This window comes from Pelodiscus sinensis, chromosome 2, assembly GCF_052426305.1.
Source record: "Pelodiscus sinensis isolate ZL-2025 chromosome 2, ASM5242630v1, whole genome shotgun sequence".
In the NCBI taxonomy this organism is placed as follows: Eukaryota; Metazoa; Chordata; order Testudines; family Trionychidae; genus Pelodiscus; species Pelodiscus sinensis.
In genome coordinates this window covers 232,997,717-233,016,387 of record NC_143053.1, presented here as the reverse complement: position 1 = coordinate 233,016,387, position 18,671 = coordinate 232,997,717, and the positions used below count along the sequence as shown (strand labels likewise).

Genomic DNA, 18,671 nt, shown 5'->3' with positions numbered 1-18,671 from the left:
CAAAAGAGAATGGGTATCTCAGCTGAGCTTAAGAGAAAGGGGTTTTGGAAAAGCAAATAACTCTTAAGCAGATATTAAAACTACTCATGTCAATACCAGATTTAGAGAGATAGAAAAGGTGTTTTTTCCATTATATGTGTTTTATGGGTTTACCAGCAGAACTAGCTTGTTTTCATCTTCATTTGATGACAGTTGATTTTTTTCTCTTGGGCTGTTTTAATGCAGCAGAAGCAAATATGGCTTGTGGTTATGCAAACCTTTCATAGTTACAGAAGTAGCTTCTTAATTAAATATTGCCTGAATTTTTAGCTTAAAATTAAGGTGACTAAAGTTAAAAATTAAGGTTAAAATAAATGAAAATTAAGGTTTTCAATCAAAATATGTATTAAAATAATTTTTAAAGATTGCAGAATTTTGTTTCCAATGTTCCAGTTATGCTTTTTTTTATTCCTAATAAGTTACTGAAACATGGCAAGATGTTTGTCTTAGTCTTGGGAGTACAGGCAGTCCCCGGGTTACGTACAAGATAGGGACTGTAGGTTTATTCTTAAGTTGAATCTGTATGTAAGTCGGAACTGGCGTCCAGATTCAGCCGCTGCTGAAACTGACCGCCAGTTCTGACTTACATACAGATTCAACTTAAGAACCCCAAGCTTTCCCAAGTCAGCTGCTGCTGAAACTGATCAGCGCTGATTCCAGGAAGCCTGGGGCAGAGCAACTCTGCCTCGGGCTTCCTGTAGTCAGCGCTGGTCAGTTTCAGCAGCGGCTGACTTGGGGACGCCTGGGGCAGAGCAGCTGGGGTGCTGCTGGGTTGCTCCAGTAGCACCGCTCCTCGGCGCTACTGGACTAACCCAGCAGCACCCCAGCTGCTCTGCCCCAGGCATCCTGATTCAGCCACTGCTGAAACTGACCAGCAGTGGCTGAATCAGGACCTGGGGCAGAGCACCTGGGGTGCTGCAGGGTTGGTCCAGTAGTGCCCAGAGCGGGTGCTGCAGGACCAATCCGCAGCGCCCCAGCTGCTCTGCTCCAGGGTCCAAAACAAAAGCCTGGTCTGCTGGGGGGGGGGGGGGGCACACTATCCGCGCCTCCCCCCCCGCCCCCCCTCAGCAGACCAGAGACACGAGGAGCAGAGCGGCAGCGGGGTGCCGCGCCTCTGAGGCTTTGCTCTGGCAAAGTCTCAGAGGCGCGGGACACCCCCCCCACACACCCCCCCCGCGGCTGCGGCTTCAGTCCCGGTGCCTGTGATCTGCTGGGGACCGTCCCCAGCAGACCACAGGCACCCGGTCTCAAGCGGCAGCAGCGGCGGATCCCGCGCTTCTGAGGCTTTGCTCTGGCAAAGCCTCAGAAGCGCGGGAACCCTCCCGCTGCTGCCGCTTGAGTCCCGGAGCCTGTGGTCTGCTGGGGACCGTCCCCAGCAGACCACAGGCACCCGGTCTCAAGCAGCAGCAGCGGCGGATCCTGCGCTTCTGAGGCTTTGCTCTGGCAAAGCCTCAGAAGCGCGGGAACCCGCCCGGTGCCCCTGGTCTGCTGGAGACGGTCTCCAGCAGACCAGGGGCACCGGAGCAGCTTACGAACGGGGCTTTCTCGCCCCGGAACTCGCAGGTAGCAATCCGCTACCTCGACCTCCGGGGCGAGGAAGCGCCGTTCATAAGTGCGGATCCGACATAAGTCGGATCCGCGTAAGTCGGGGACTGCCTGTAGTTGCTGATAGCATACAGTAGAATCTCAGAATTATGAACATCCCAGAAATGAAAGTTGTTTGAAATCTGAATAAAATGTTATGGATGTTCTTTCAAAAGTTTACAACTGAACATTGACTTAATGCAGCTTTGAAACTTTATGTCGAACAAGAATGCTGCCTTCCCTTTATTTTTGTAGGAATTTACATTTAACACAGTACTGTATTCGGTGTGTGTGTGTGTGTGTATGGTGGGGGGGGCGTAGGAGGGTTTGGTGGGGGTGGTTTGGTCTCTGCTGCTCTCTGATTGCACACTTACGGTTTGAAATGAGAGGTGTGATTGATTAACCGGAATTTTATATTCCTAGTCAGTTAACTGGTTAAATGTTAGATTAACCTTAACCGTTAACCAGTTAACCAACTGAGCGGGATCTCACTGGGCTGGAGCAGCTGCTGACTCTGATGGCTCCCAGCCCCTGGGCTGGGGCTAGAGCTGGCTGGATGCTGGGCTGAAGCAGCCCTCAGGGATGGGTGGAGGGGCTGCTCCCCAGGGAACAAGTTAACAGTTCACATCCCTATGATTGACTGGCCAGTTTGTAACTCTAGTGTTAAATAACTCAGTTGTAAAGTATCTCAGTCTTCAAAATAAAGAAGCTTTTAGAGTAGGATTTATATTTGTGTGAAAGGAATTTATACTTTCTACTTTTAATATTAAAAGGAACTGAAAAATCTCATCCCAAAGTCAGCAGTTGGAACTCTATCTGCAAATTCCAGCAATGTGATTCAGCTGATTATTGATGCCTACAACGTAAGTTTTAATTCACATAACTTTTATCCTTGTTCCTCTCAAACTATATTGGTATCAGTATCTAGAGAAACCTGCTGTAGAACACTCTTTATTAAAAAAAAAACAAACAAAAAAAACATTGTGAATGGAGTAGAAGATGGAAAGTTGATAAATGCATAATCTTGTCAAATTCTGATGTAAACTGCACAGCCGTATGTAAATATTTTGTGTGATCTTATTCATAAGTATCCAATAAGAAAAAAAAATATTTTCTCTTTTCAAATCCATCTAACGTTTTCTTGCAATCTACAAGTCATGTCTTATTTTTCCCTTCATGGTCTTTTCTTTTTGTAAGGAGAGGGAAGAAGCCAGGCTTTTCTAGCAACTTCTGTGTTTAATAATCTTTGAGCCATGTTATTAAGTTCTGGAGAAGAACTACATCTGATCCTTGAATGATGATGGTAGTACTTCAAAGAATAGTGAAAGTGGGTTATAACAGAAGTAGTGAATCTTTGGGGAACTGTTAAGAAAATACCCTGGGCTGAGAGAGGACTGTTTACAATTTTAAGGGTGCTCCACAGAACGTTCTGAACAGTGCCCACCAATAAGGATAACGTGCAATTTTATTTCTTTCCAGACTTTGTTCCTTTCCTGTAGTCGAGGCTGGTCTGTAAAGGGTGTATTTTTGTGAAAGTCTCTGTTCATTTAATAGGCCCCACCTTTATTAGTCAAATCTTTTAAAGCTAGATGGTATTTAATTAATAAATAATTTTTGTTTTAGTCCTTGTCTTCAGAGGTTATCTTGGAAAACAGCAAGCTACCAAAAGGAGTGACAATCAATTATAAATCTTACTGCAAGAATGGAGTGAATGGCACAGGAGAAAATGGCAGAAAGTGTTCCAACATTTCAATTGGGGATGAGGTAATTTTCTGTTCAGTTGAAGTAACTTAACATACATTTTTAATATCTAAAGAATTGAACAAGATTGCAGTCCTCTGAAGAATCTCTGAAATATTTTACTTTTTAATCATTTAGGCAGAGCACCTTTTTAGTACTGATAAAAGAATCCTTTTTTTATTTTTTTTTATTTTTTTTTGCTTACAGGTTAAATTTGAGATTAGTGTAACTGCTAATGAATGTCCAAAGAAAGGACAAAATGAAACCATTAAAATAAAACCACTGGGTTTCACTGAAGAAGTGGAAATTAATCTTCAGTTCATCTGTGAATGTCAGTGTCAAAATAAGGGAATTCCTAATAGTCCACTGTGCCATGAGGGAAATGGAACATTTGAGTGTGGTGCTTGCAGGTAAATAAATGGACCTTCTATTCTTTTGGGCAGAGTGGAAATATGAGCACATAGTTTCTTTAATCAGTCTTTTTTTATTATTTATTTTGGGCGGGTTTGCTGGAAGAAACATTGCAATTATTGGCCATCTTAGAGCCTTACCCACATTGAATACGAACTTACCTCCACAAATAGTCCCATTGACATAAGGGTGACTATTCATGTGGTAAGGCACTACCAAGCCTAAGTCAAAGTATCAGAATCTGGCCCTTTATGAGTTGGTCCTTCAAGGAATATGGAGGCTTTTTGGGGGGGGGGGGGAGAAGTTGCTTATTTAAATGTAAAGATCCATTTAATATGAGAAATACTGCAAGAATGAAATAAAAATGGAACATAAGATATAATCTTGTGAGCTTTAAGATTGATTTAAATTTACTTCGTAACATGAAGTCTGGATTTTCTTGGAGCCAAGCAGGTGTTCAGTGTCTTTTGTAGCATCTTGACAGGAATGTATGGCAAGCTGGCACCGGATGCTCATGACTGGCTTGAATTTTCATTCATCCCTAATCATTGTTTTACAGAAAAGGCTTTTAAGATTTGTGTGATTTTCCTCATCTGCTTTTTTTCTTTATTCTTAGTGTTTCAGCCTCTAATTATGTAGATATTTTAAATTTTTACATGTTCTAAAATCCTTTAGAGTATGTCTACACTTCACACTTGTTTTGAAATAAGCTATTCTGGAAGAAATACTCTGAAATAGATTATTTTGAAATAGCACGTCTACACTACAAGGAAGCCTCAAAATTAGTCCAAGACATGCTTCCCTAATGTGGATGTGCTACCTCGATAGAGAGTGCCAGGAGGCAATGGGGAGTAATTACTTTGAATGAGCCTGAAAGTACAGGACTGCTGAATGTGGGGGACTGGGAGGTGGGTTGGAAATGGGGGGGGGGACTACGGCCTATAATGGCAAGGAGAAAGGAGGGTCAGGGCACAACAGGGAGGCAAAATCAAATCAGTATCTTAGATACCTAAATGCGAGAAGTATGGGTAATAAGCAGGAAGAACTGGAATTGCTAACAAATAAATACAACTATGATATCATTGGTATTACAGAAACCTGGTGGGATGGGACGCATGATTGGAATGTTGGTATGGAAGGGTACGGCTTGCTCAGGAAGGACAGACAGGGAAAAAAGGGAGGAGGGGTTGCCTTGTATATTAAAAATGTACACACTTGGACTGAAGTGGAGATGAACGTAGGAGATAGCTGTGTAGAGAGTCTCTGGGTTAAGCTAAAAGGGGTAAAAAATGAGGGCGATGTCATGCTAGGAGTCTACTACAGGCCACCTAGCCAGGTGGAAGAGGTGGATGAGGCCTTTTTAAACAATTAACAAAACTATCCAAAGCCCAAGATTTGGTGGTGATGGGGGACTTCAACTATCCAGACATATGTTGGGAAACTAACACAGGCTATCCAATAAGTTTCTGGACTGCATTGGAGACAACTTTCTGTTTCAGAAGGTTGAAAAAGCTACCAGAGGAGAAGCTGTTCTGGATTTGATTTTAACAAATAGGGAGGAACTAGTTGAGAACTTGAAAGTGGAAGACAGTATGGGGGACAGTGATCATGAAATAATAGAGTTCATGATCTTAAGGAAAGGTAGAAGGGAGACCAGCACAATTGAGGTAATGGATTTCAGGAAGGCAGAATTTGATAAGCTCAGAGAACTTGTAGGTAAGGTCCCATGGGAAGCAAGACTGAAGGGAAAAACAACTGAGGAGAGTTGGAAGTATTTCAAACGGACGTTGTTAAGGGCCCAAAAGAAAACAATTCCGCTGTGTGGGAAAGATAGAAAATATGGCAAAAGACCAGCTTGGCTTAACAAGGAGATCTTGCATGATCTCAAAATAAAAAAGGAGTCTCATAAAAAATGGAAACTAGGACAACTAACAAAGGATGAATATAGGCAAGCAACACGGGAATGCAGGGGCAAGATTAGAAAGGCAAAGGCACAAAATGAGATCAAACTAGCTACAGGCATAAAGGGAAACAAGAAGACCTTTTATAAATACATTAAAAGCAAGAGGAAGACCAAGGACAGGGTAGGCCCACTGCTCAGTGAGGAGGGAGAAGCAGTAACAGGAAACTTGGAAATGGCGGAGATGCTCAATGACTTCTTTGTTTCGGTCTTCACCGAGAAGTCTGGAGGTGTGCCTAACGTAGTGAATACAAGCAGAGAGAGGGTAAGTTTAGAAGATAGGATACACAAAGAACAAGTTAAAAATCACTTAGGAAAGTTAGATGTCAGCAAGTCACCAGGTCCTGATGAAATGCATCCCAGGATACTTAAGGAGCTGATAGAGGAGGTATCTGAGCCTTTAGCTATGATCTTTGAAAAATCATGGAAGACAGGGGAGATTCCAGAAGACTGGAAAAGGGCAAATATTGTGCCCATCTATAAAAAGGGGAATAAGAACAATCCAGGAAACTACAGACTGGTCAGTTTAACGTCTGTCCCAGGGAAGATAATGGAGCAGGTAATTAAGGAAATCATATGCAAACACTTGGAAGGTAATAAAGTGATAGGGAATAGCCAGCATAGGTTTGTGAAGAACAAGTCATGCCAAACTAATCTGATAGCTTTCTTTGATAGGATAACGAGCCTTGTGGATAAGGGAGAAGCGGAGGATGTCATATACCTAGACTTTAGTAAGGCATTTGATACGGTCTCGCGTGATATTCTTATTGATAAACTAGGCAAATATAACTTAGATAGGGCCACGATAAGGTGGGTGCATAATTGGCTGGATAACCGTAGTCAGAGTTGTTGTTAACGGTGCTACATCCTGCTGGAAAGAGATAACAAGTGGAGTTCCGCAAGGGTCTGTTTTGGGACCCATACTGTTCAATATCTTCATCAATGACGTAGATATTGGGAAAGAGAGTACGCTTATTAAGTTTGCAGATGATACCAAACTGGGTGGGGTTGCAACTTCTTTGGAGGGTAGGGACATAATTCAAAATGACCTTAGCAAGTTAGAGAAATGGTCAGAGGTAAACAGGATGAAGTTTAATAAAGATAAATGCAAAGTGCTCCACTTAGGAAGGAACAATCAGTTCCATACATACAAGATGGGAAGCGACTGTCTAGGAAGGAGCATGGCGGAAAGGGATCTAGGGGTCATAGTGGACCACAAGTTGAATATGAGTCAACAGTGTGATGCTGTTGCAAAAAAAGCAAATATGATTCTAGGTTGTATCAACAGGTGTGTTGTAAGCAAAACTCGTGAAGTCATTCTGCCATTCTACTCTGCACTAGTTAGGCCTCAGCTGGAGTACTGTGTCCAGTTCTGGGCGCCACATATCAAGAAAGATGTGGAGAAATTGGAAAGGGTACAGAGAAGAGTGATAAGAATGATTAAAGGTCTAGAGAACATGACCTATGAAGCCAGGCTTCATGAACTGGGCTTGTTTAGTTTGGAAAAAAGAAGATTAAGGGGGGACATGATAGCAGTTTTCAAATATCTAAAAGGGTGTCACAAGGAGGAAGGAGAAAATTTGTTCCTCTTGGTTTCTGAGGACAGGACAAGGAGTAATGGGCTTAAAGTGCAGCAAGGGAGGTTTAGATTGGACATTAGGAAAAAATTCCTAACTGTCAGGGTGGTCAAATATTGGAATAAATTGCCAAGGGAGGTGGTGGAATCTCCCTCTCTGGAGATATTTAAGAACAGGTTAGATAGACATCTGTCAGGGATGGTGTGGGCGGGGGGCTGGACTTGATGACCTCTCGAGGTCCCTTCCAGTCCTATGATTCTATGATTCTACATTCAGCGATGGGAAAAGCCCTACGGTCTGAGCCCCATGTACATGAGCTGGGTGACAAAGAAAGCCACAGATTTTCTTTGCTGTATAGATATAGCCACAGTGTCACAGCTAAACTTAAGTGCAAGTAGATAATTCATATTTCAAGGGACCATTTAAGGTGAAGTGGATCATTAACGCCTATCCTGCCATGCTTGGGTAAAAAGTGAATTAACCAATTATGTTAAATAATCTGTTCTACCTTGTATTTAATGTGAGGCCTGGTCTATACCAGAAAACTAGGTCTGTTTAACTGCATCAGTTAGGGGTGTGAAAAATCCACATCCTAGGGTGATGTTGTTAGACTGACCTACATCTTTGTGTAGACATTTGCTAGTGCCAACATGTCATTTTAAGTGTAGACATACCCTATGGTACATTTCTGAGTGCTAATCTATGCTAACACTGTACGTCAGCTTAACTTATGTATCTGAAGTACAGTAGAACTCCATTGGTCCAGCATCCAATGCTCCAGCAATCCTGATGGTCTGGCACCATTGGGAACCCGGAAGTGCTCCGGGCAGCTGAACAATTGGAGCTGCTCTGCGCCCGGCTTCCCTGATTCAGCCGCTGCTGAAACTGACCAGCAGCTGAATCAGGGAAGCTGGGGGCAGAGCAGCTGGGGTGCTGCCAGGTTGGTCCCATAGCGCTGCCCCTTGGGGCTACGGTACCAACCCAGCAGCACCCCAGCTGCTCCTGGGGTCACCTGGGACAGAGCAGCTGGCGTGTTGCCGAGGGGCCGCGCTACGGGACCAACCCGGCAGCACCCCTGCTGCTCTGCCACAGGTGTCCCCAATTCAGCCGCTGCTGAAACTGACCAGCAGCAGCTGAATCAGAGACGCCTGGGGCAGAGCTGGACTATCAGGGGGGGGGTTTGAGGGGTTTGGGGTGGCATCCCAGACCCCTCATAATTCCCCCTTCCGATAGTCTGGCATATCTGATAATCCGGCACCCCCTGGGTCCTAAAGGTGCCGGATTATCGGAAGTTTACTGTAGCGTGATTTATGTAACTGAAGTGAAAGTATCCTAGGTCGTTTTACAGCTGTGTCTACATGACACTAAGTTGATGGGAGATGCTCTCCTGCCGACTTACCTTCGCCTTCTTGGGGAGATGTAGTACAGATGTCGATGGCTGAGGGCTCTGGTATTGATTTAGCTAGTCTTCACCAGACTCACTAAATCAACACAACTGCATTGATCACGGCAATGCCAATTGAGCCAGAACTATACACAAGCCCTGAGACCAGAAGAAAAACTCTGTGTAAGCTTGAAAGCATGTATGTCTTCAACAGAAACTGGTCTAGTAAAAGATATTGCCTCACTCATCTTGTGTCTTCAACTTCTTTCACAGCTCCCTCATATGCAGTTATCTGTTAAAGACAAACAGCCATAGATATGAATTTAATGGAAAGATTTCAGGATTGTGTTTAATGTAGGACCTGATTTTTGTCAGGATATTTTATATGGAATTCCCTTTGGAGTCAGTGAAAGTGGTATGTGAACTGAATATTTGCAGATTGGAGCATGTTTCTCTGCTAAACGTTTGGTAATGGGCAGTTCATAAATAATACCTGCCTGAAGTACTCTGTTTCATTTTCAAACTAGTTTTTCTCCATATTCCCTTTGGCTAAACAAAGTAAAATTCCTACGCATGCCAGCGGGGGAAGAAAGACAAGATTTCTCTTATGCATCTCTGACTTAATACACAAAAACTAAAACAATAATGGATTCAGTATTAAGAATAGTTCCTTGCTCTTTTCTACCCCTAAATGATTTCCAGATGAAATCTTCATCTCTACTTTAAGTGGCTCTCAGTTTGATTTCTGATAACTATAAGAAATAAAAGGTTGTTCATAAACACTTTTTCCTGATCTTTTTAAGTGCTGAACACTCATCACTGCAATTAGTCATTGGGAGCTGCAGGTGTTGAATATCTCTTGAGAATCCAGCCCTTGAATGCCTAGTGTCCAATAGAGATTGTTTCTTTGATAGAGAGATTCAATAGGATGGGGTAGTAAATAGACACTGGTACCATTTTTATAGTAAAAGTAGTAAGTAATTATATGATTGTACAGAAATAAGGCCAGTCAATGGCTGTGTAGCTCATAGGTTGCAGCCCTCAGTTTTTCACCTGGAACAGGTAAACAGGTCAGAAACTGCTTAATGGCACAGTTAGGTCCCAAGGATGTTAACAGTTAAGTCTCAGCTGGTATTTAGTTTGAAATTCAAAACATTCTCTACAGAAACAGTAACTAGTGTCTTCTGTCCTGTGGCTCTTATATATTGTATGTAAAGATTTTCAGTTCACATGAGTTTTATTTTGTTTAAATCTTTAGACATATGTTTTTCTTCTAGATGTAATGAAGGACGTATTGGAAAAGAGTGTGAATGTAGCACAGATGAAGTAAATAGTGAAGATATGGATGCTTACTGTAGAAGAGAGAACAGTACAGAAATATGCAGTAACAACGGGGAGTGTATTTGTGGACAATGTGTGTGCAAGAAAAGGGAAAACACCAATGAAGTCTATTCTGGCAAACACTGTGAATGTGATAACTTCAATTGTGATCGATCTAATGGCCAAATTTGTGGAGGTAAGAAATACAGTTCACAGTTATGTAAAACCTTGCAAATATATTACAGGGTAAGGCTGACAAATGTAAACAGAAACTAGGTGACTGAGAGGATATAACAAATGAATACAGAACCATTTGGATCTGGCCTGAGTAGATACTGTCTGAAGCTAGTTACCTAATAATATAATGGCCATCAATCTACAGCCAAAGGTATGATATGTGTTAGTACAAATGCTAACACTTCAGATTAAATATCACCCCCGTGATCAAGGCTCCAGTCTGCGATGTAAAGAGAATTTGACAAAAGCTGTAAAATGCTATAAGAAGTTCAAAAATTAAAAAAATCTCAGAAGGCTAGCCATGTTTGTCTGTAACTTTAAAAACAAGTAATCCTGTGGTACCATAGAGATTTACAAAATATACTTTTCCCCTTTAAAAAGGGACCAGAGTGCATCATATATCTCATAAAGCTGACATTAAGCAAATACCTACAATATGTATTACTATAAAATATATAAATGGCTAGAGGATTTATTCAGTATTGTTTGGGTCCTCAAACTGAAATAATTTTTGGTTTTCTTTGTTTAAATCATTGCTGTACGGTGGAGTTGAGGATGAGGGGTTAGTATGCAGGCTGCACTTGGGAGAGCAGCTCCTGTCATGTGTCACAGCAGAAGCTAGGTGACAGGTGAGAAGTACCTGTCCATGTCTGCTGCAGATGCCGTGGGCACAGCTGGGGACAGGTGCATGTTTCCCAGCTGGGGGACAAACAAGCGCTTACAGACAAACTCCCTGAAATATATGGTAGATAGCTGTCCCTTTCTCCACCCCTAGTCCTGTGTAGTTTATAGGTGTCCCAATCCCATCTCTGGCCCCTTGATGCTCCCTCTGTGCTCATTCTGTAGTACAGCTGTCCCTCCTGCCAGCCCCCTCCCTTTCCATTTAATGAGAAGTAATCACATTCCAGGCACATCCCGTTGTCCTTGCACAACCAAACCCTGTGTTGCTTTAAATTGTGATAAAAGGAAGCTACATACCAAATTTGGTGGTCCTAGCTCTTACCATGTAGGAGGAGCTCTTAGAGTCACAGATGGACAGACAGACACAAGCTCTCAAATATATAGTAGTTTAAAAGAGCTGAAATCATCATAAATCAAGTTTATTTGAAAATGTCTAGTGCAATATTTGAGAGAGAATTTTGTGTTGGGACATGGAATAAAAACTATCTAAGAAATGTAGGCTGGATCTGGCAAGGTGGGTGTCGTAAATTCTGAGTCAAGTGTCTTGAGACTCTATTACTATACTAGCTTACTGTTACTTTTAGCAATACAGAATGAGTTGGTAATCTCAGTCAAGATACTAGTGATTATTGTTCACATTGTATAAAGTACAGGTGGCTATTGAGTATCCATCTGAGTGGTCTAAGAGGCCAAGCAGTTAATCAATCATGAAGACAGCTTGACATTTTGTCTAGAGTCATGTGTGGATACAAATATCTGTCCGCAGATAGAAATCTGTATTTGCTGAACCTGCGGGCTCTACTCCCAGAAACTACAGTAGCCAAAGAGAAGAACATGTAGCGCCCTGCACTGCTTACTCCTTCCTGCTATGCTGTCCTCAGCGCCACCCCCAGACCTTCCATACAGTTGTCAGGGTTCTACAGCCCTGCCTGAGGCAGTACAACAGCATGGCTGGGTGGAACTGCCAAAGTAGGGCACTGACTTCTGGAAGTAGCAGCACCACATTCTTTTCCCTGTGACTGCTGTGTTTCTCAAGAGTAGAGCCTTATGGTTTAACATATTCCCGTTTCTATCCATGGACAGACATTTTTCTGCTTGCATGGCTCTACTTTTATCCTGAGACAAAGCTTTTCTAAGGCAAGGAGTTGAGGTGCAAATTGTTGTTTACTGTATGTTTGCATAGTACCTAGTAGAATAGGGCTCCAACCTAATTGAGGCATTTAATTTACTAGCATGATATAAAAGTGAAATTATTATTTGAGAGGTACTAACATTGCCAGTGTGCTGATTAGCCATTGTTGGGAGAGAGCTTTATTTTAGAATGGTCACCATGACTGACCTTTCACCAATCTTTCCAGTTCTTTTGTTGAGGTTTTGTGAAAAGAAAAGAAAAATGTCACTAACTGAAAAGCTCTCAAAGGAGGTGGCAGTGATTAAAAGTGTATTCATAAGTTCTGCTCATTATCTGTTTATCTTTGCATCAGTCAGTTTACATTACTAATCGCCCCTGCTAATAAACATTCAGATTTATGTGTTTTGGTGCCACAAAATGTCCATTCACTAAAATATCTTTTTAACATGCAGGAAATGGTATCTGCAAATGTAGAGTATGTGAGTGTTTCCCCAATTTCACTGGCAGTGCTTGTGACTGCTCTTTGGATACATCTTCATGTATGGCTTCCAATGGGCAAATCTGCAATGGAAGAGGAACCTGTGAGTGTGGAACCTGTAACTGCACAGATGCCAAATTCCAAGGCCCCACATGTGAGATGTGTCAGACCTGCCTTGGTGTGTGTGCAGAGCACAAGTAAGTGTCAATACAATTGAAGCAAGTCTTTCAGATATGCTGTATGTATCTGCGTGTTTTGTATTTACATATTCTCAACATCAGACATGACGCCCTTGATATTTATTCTCATTTCATTCTTGTGATCCAATCTGAAATATAGCCTTTAGTGCGCCAGTTTATAACTGTCTTGAATGTATTCTTTAGACTAGATATCATCTGTAATTTATTTTATCTCTCTCATTTTCTAGAGGCTTGTTTTATAATCCCTTAAAAAGGTTATTTTTTTTCTTTTGGGAATCTTTTTTGTTGTGGAATATGCTAGGATATCCAAGCTTCCAGTGCTGTCTTGCATGCTGGGAAACCATCCCAGCCAGTAATGGACACCCAGCAATACCTACTATTAGTGGGAGATACATGTCCCTCAAAAGCAGAGTTAGGAAGATTTTTATGGCAAAATATGAACACAGAAATTATTCTAGGTTTACCATCTTTTTGAGTGCTTTCCATCTGAACACTGAGAGCATCTCCAGTCCATTATTAATGAACATCCACTGCTAGCTAGGACCTTGTTGGATGCAGTTGATGCTGCACCTCATTTTGTTTCTATAGCAATGCTCATGTGTCTGGCATCCTGGTTCCAGCTTTCTGGGCTTCAAAGGGAGGTTTCATGAATGCTCTTTTAGTCCCCTTAACTCTGGGCACCAAACGCAGGACTAGGGGCAAAGGTAGCCGGAATCATGGTGAATACTAGTCGTGATGTGTGCCTGCCAGACCTCAGCGCTGCTCTGGGGCCATTTGGATGAACAGTGTCATCAATCGCAGTCATACTAGCACCAGTCCCCCTCACACAGGTCCTTGTGGTCTCTTTGGTCTTCAGGTGCTGGACTTGCTTAGACTCTCAGTCCTGCTCAAGGTCCAGGTACTGAGTGGAGAAGGGAAGGCGTTAATCTCCGAGCTCCCATTGCTATTCTGCCTATCCCCAACCTCCTTTGAGGTCCCATGATGCAGACTCACTCTGCTGGGAAAGATCCTAGCAGGCCTGCAGTACTCCCGCTCCTTAATGCCAGGGAATGGGCATGTGACTTCAGAAGCTGGCATGAAATAGAGCTCCCTGCCTCACCCTTGGCGCTGCATCTCCCAGAGTGGCTAGTACCCTGGTATCCCTGGAACCCATAAAGGTTTAACCAGTCATCTCAGGCTGCCTGGTTGGTTTCTGGGGCATATATATGAGAGGCCTTCAGCCTTGGTATCCCAGCCTCCCAAGCAGGCACAGGTCCCTAAGTAGGAAACTCCCTTAACCCAGGAGGTTCTAGTGGGCCAACTAGTTGCTTTTCAGGAAAGAGGAGGGGGGAGCAGAACTCACAGCACCAGCATCATCCTCATCTTCCCCAATTTGTCCTCACAAAAGATTCCTTTAATTTCTAGTAGGTCTGCCCAATAACTTTGCATCAGCCTCTTAGAGTTGAGAGCAGTTAGAAATGCCTGTGTTCACTTCTTTCCATTGGTCAGCAATAAATCTATAAAATTAATGACCGCCATTACATTCTGCACGTTCAACATCAGCCAGCAGGGTGGGTGGATAAGATCACTTTCCCTTTGTGATAAACCAGTAAAGCTGTAGAACTAGTATATAGACAGCCACATCCTCTTTTCAGTTGATTACCTTCCAGTCCTGTAAAACATGGATGATCTCAGTAGGCACTTCTTCCAAGATTATGAATGGGAGATGCACTCATTAACGCTCAGTCAACCTGGAGATTTCCAAAAAAGGACCTCTTCGCTGCCATCACCACCACCAGAAAATGCAAACAATTTTGTTTAACAGAAGGGTTGTTCTCCCTCCAGGAGATGCTTTTCTTGTTCTGTGGCTTAGGGGCCTTTTTTATGCATTCTCTCCATTGCTTTGGATATTGATGCTGATAAGCAAGACAGTCAAGATAAAAGGGCATTGTACTTTCTTACCCGTATTATGTTAATTTAGATAGAACTAGAAGGTTTACCTAGCATTGCTTGGGTCCTTAATCAAATTTTGATTTTCTTCATTTAAATCATTCTTCTGAGGTGGGGCTGAGGTTGAGAAGTTCAGTATGCAAACTGCCTTAGGTAAAGAGTACAATCCCAGCCCTCTCCCACCGCAGCAGCTTGGGACCAGGTGAGAAGTGCCTGTCCATGGCAGCTGCAGCAAGCACAGCTTGGAGACAGATGGACACATAGACAGACAAACTCTCTGAATTATATAGTAGCTTGTTTCTTAAACTGTGTTCCGCGGAACACACAGGTGTGCCACGGCCATTTGAAGAAAAAAAAAATGGCCGTGAGAGCTGCTGAGACGCAGCAGGTGGTGTGAAGAGGTGAGTAAGTAGTGATGCGGCTGGAAATGAGGCGGAGCTACCCACATACCTTCTCTTGTGCTTCCACGTGAAGGGCAGAAGAGGCGAGCAAGTGATGACGAGACAGAAATGAGGCAGGGTTACAAGCATTCCTCACGTGCTTTTGCGCCTGGCTTGCAACCACCTGGGAAAGCTCCGCATCTCGGTTGCGCCCTTTGCCCAGAGGGGAGAAGTGTGTCAGGGCCAGCAGCAGGGCCGGCTTTGCTGCTGCTCTGGGGATCCTGCCTGCCAGCAGAGAGACCTGCCCTAAAGCTGCCACCCCGACCAGGTCTTTGCACTGCTGTCTTTAGCCCTCACTTGTTACCCAGCACAGCTGAGGGAAGCCAGCACCTTCCACCCTCTTGCACAGACAAGGCCCTTCCCTTCAGTATTCTGTGTCAAAAATAACAGAGCCAGGGGCTAGAACTATTGAAGGATAAAACATTAAGCAGTAAGGGGCCCACTGTGAATTGGGGGGCAAGGTAAGGCCCTCAGTGCCCCTAATGCTGGCATGGCTGCTATGGATGCTGTCAGTCAGCTGCTTAACATTAACCCATGCTTGATAAGGTATTGAATTTATAATTTCCACCAGTATGAGTAAACAGAGTAAATTACATTTCCCTATCAAAAAGAAATCAAAAAGAAATCTAGAAGGCTTCACAGGGCAGTGAGCGAATATTGTCAGTAAAAGTGTAAAAGGGACCAGCTTTTCCCATTGTCCTGGAATCAAATCCTTTCCTTGCTTTAAGTTCTAATAAGAGGAAATTTGGTGGTTCTAGCTCTTATAGTTGAGGAGGAGTTCTTAAATGGACTCGCAGATGGATGGACAGATAGATGCACATTTCTAAAATATATATTAAGATATATGAGCCATAACCCAGTTACTGGCCTACATGAAACATCATGAAGGTTTGGCATTTAGGGTAGAGACTGCAGCCTGCTTAGTACCATTCCAAAATCTTTAAAAACGTTTATTGAAGATACAGAAGAGAGAGAAAAACAGTTGAAGTATTTTAAATGTAAACTGTTAAATATTGATTTAATTTTAACAACATCCTTTGATTCCTTTCCCTTTTGATGGAAACAAGTTTTAAAAGAAGAAACATCTTGTTTGTCAGTCTTTTAGATGATATCAAAAGGATAATAACTACCCTTTTTTGAGGGGGGAAAAAAGAAGAAAAATAGTTAAGATCATTTTTTGCTTGATCATTTTTTGCTGTTTTCTTAAAATAGATATTTTTCCCTATATAATCTGAACACACACAAAATGAAATATAAAAGAATAGCAAAGATAGAAAATGTAGTTTTTGTCTCTGGTGTTGTCTTAGGCTTGCCTACACTACTCAGCTTTCAGCAACATGGCAATGTCACTACAGCCATGTTGCTAAAAGTGAGGGAGTTTAGCACTGCTGCCGACAAAGCACAGTTTATACCGATGCTGCTTGTCAGAAAAACTGTTGTCTTTTTGGAAGGTGTCATTTTAACACTGATGAATGACAAAAGTTTTGTTGTTCAATTGCCAGGATAGACATAGTCTCACTTGTAATTTCACTGAGGGAGAAACACCAACACAGCACACGGGTTTACCAGTACTCTGAGACCTAGAAAACTCTACCAGCGTCAGGCTGTTTATGGCATTGCTTTTAGTTTCCTCTTTATGGCACAAAGTTTACAGCAATGTTGCAAAATATAGTCTTGGTCAGACTTCTGTTAGAGAGAAGTAAAAAGGAGAGTAATAAAAAAGACAAGAAATGAGGAGAGGAAGGAAAATACATCTCTTTGGGGGAGGGAAGGGAAATGAGTCTCGCATACCAGGTGGTATATTTGCCACCTTTGCCAACAGATTTTTCAATGAGATGGAAATTAATATACAGTAAAACTCCATTGGTCCGGCATCCAATGCGTCGGCACTCCTGATGGTCTGGCACCATCAGGAACCCGGAAGTGCTGGGGCAGCCGGACAGTTGGAGCTGCTCTGCGCACGGCTTCCCCAATTCAGCCGCTACTGAAACTGACCAGCAGCTGAATCGGAGAAGCCAGGGGCAGAGCAGCTGGGGTGCTGCTGAGTTGGTCCCATAGCACCGCCCCTCGGGGCTGCGGGACCAACACAGCAGCACCCCATCTGCTCTTGGGGACACCTGGAGCAGAGCAGTGGAGTGCTGCCATGTTGGTCCCGCAGCGCCGAGGGGCGGTGCTATGGGACCAACCCAGCAGCACCCCAGCTGCTCTGCCCCAGGCGTCCCCGAGTCAGCGGCTGACTCCGGGAAGCCCGGGGCAGAGCCGGACTATCGGAAGGGGGAGCTATGAAGGGTCTGGGGTGGCATCTCCCCCACCCCATCCCAGACCCCTCATAGCCCCCCCCCCTTCTGATAGTCCGGCATATCTGATAATCCGGCACCCCCTGGGTCCTAAAGGTGCCGTATTATCGGAAGTTTACTGTACTAGAAATTTCCCTTTTATGAACATATTTAAAAGTGGTGTTTCTAATTTGTATTTCAACAGGGATTGTGTTCAATGCAGAGCTTTCAAAAAGGGAGACAAGAAAGACTCATGTTCTCAGGAGTGTATGCATTTCAACATGACACTAGTGGAAAGTCGGGACAAGTTACCACAGCCTGGCCAGCCTGATCCACTGTCTCACTGTAAAGAGAAGGATGTTGATGACTGCTGGTTCTATTTCACATACTCTGTCAATGCAAACAATGAAGCAATTGTTCACGTGGTACAAATGCCAGGTACAAACTTCTTATTGTATGTTTTTTTCACCTTTGTGACTATCTTTGTAGTGTTCCCTCTGTATTCAACATAATTGCATTAGCTGACCCTTCTGAACCTTCACACCATATCCAGAAGTAGTATCCCCACTCCCTGCTCTGAAACTAGGACTACTTGAGACTGGTATTTCTGTGTCTCAGATATTGACACTGTTTTTATAGATTTGTACATTGACTGAAAATTGATTTGTTCACATCACTTGCCTTATATATGTTGTATTTAAAGATTTTTTTCTTCCTATTGACATAAGATTAAACTATTTCAACAATGTCCTCTAATCAAGTCCACAGTGTACTGATACAGATCTTTCTGGAAAATATTTTTCTTCCTCTTTCTTGTAAACAGTCTGTTAGGTACTTGGAAGCTGTTATGTCCCCTCTGTCTTCATTTAAAAAAACCCAGTTTTTTTCAATCTTCCCTCATAGGTCAGGTCATATTTTCTAGACCTTTAATCATTGTTGCTCCTCTTTGGACCTTCTCTAATTTGTCCACATCTTTCCTGAAACATGGTGCCCAGAACTGGACACAGTACTCCAGTTGATGCCTAAACTGTGCATAGTAGAGCAGAACAATTGTTTCCCGAATCTTGCTTACAACACTTCTGTTAATACTTCCCAGATTGAGGTTTTCTTTTCTTTTTCCTTTTTTTTTTCTTGTAAAAGAGTTACACTGTTAACTTATATTTAGCTTGTGATGTGGTCTACTGTGGCTCCCTAGATCCCTTTCTGCAGTACTCCTTCCTAAGTAGGCATTTCCCATTAATTTAAAACTAAACAGTCACTTAGCATGTTTGATTTTAAAAATA

At 42.9% G+C, this 18,671-nt stretch overlaps 1 protein-coding gene across 2 annotated transcripts in view; it reads left to right on the top strand.

Moving 5' to 3' along the window:
• The window catches only part of ITGB1 (integrin subunit beta 1), a 94,269-nt gene that overhangs the window by 57,989 nt on the left and 17,609 nt on the right, over nt 1-18,671 (top strand). For both annotated transcript variants that reach the window (XM_075922675.2, XM_075922676.2), the window contains exons 9-14: nt 2,397-2,486; nt 3,247-3,387; nt 3,571-3,773; nt 9,973-10,211; nt 12,518-12,740; nt 17,594-17,826. In XM_075922675.2, the coding sequence (XP_075778790.2) occupies nt 2,397-2,486; nt 3,247-3,387; nt 3,571-3,773; nt 9,973-10,211; nt 12,518-12,740; nt 17,594-17,826 (1,129 nt within the window). The remainder of the gene's footprint in view (nt 1-2,396; nt 2,487-3,246; nt 3,388-3,570; nt 3,774-9,972; nt 10,212-12,517; nt 12,741-17,593; nt 17,827-18,671) is intronic.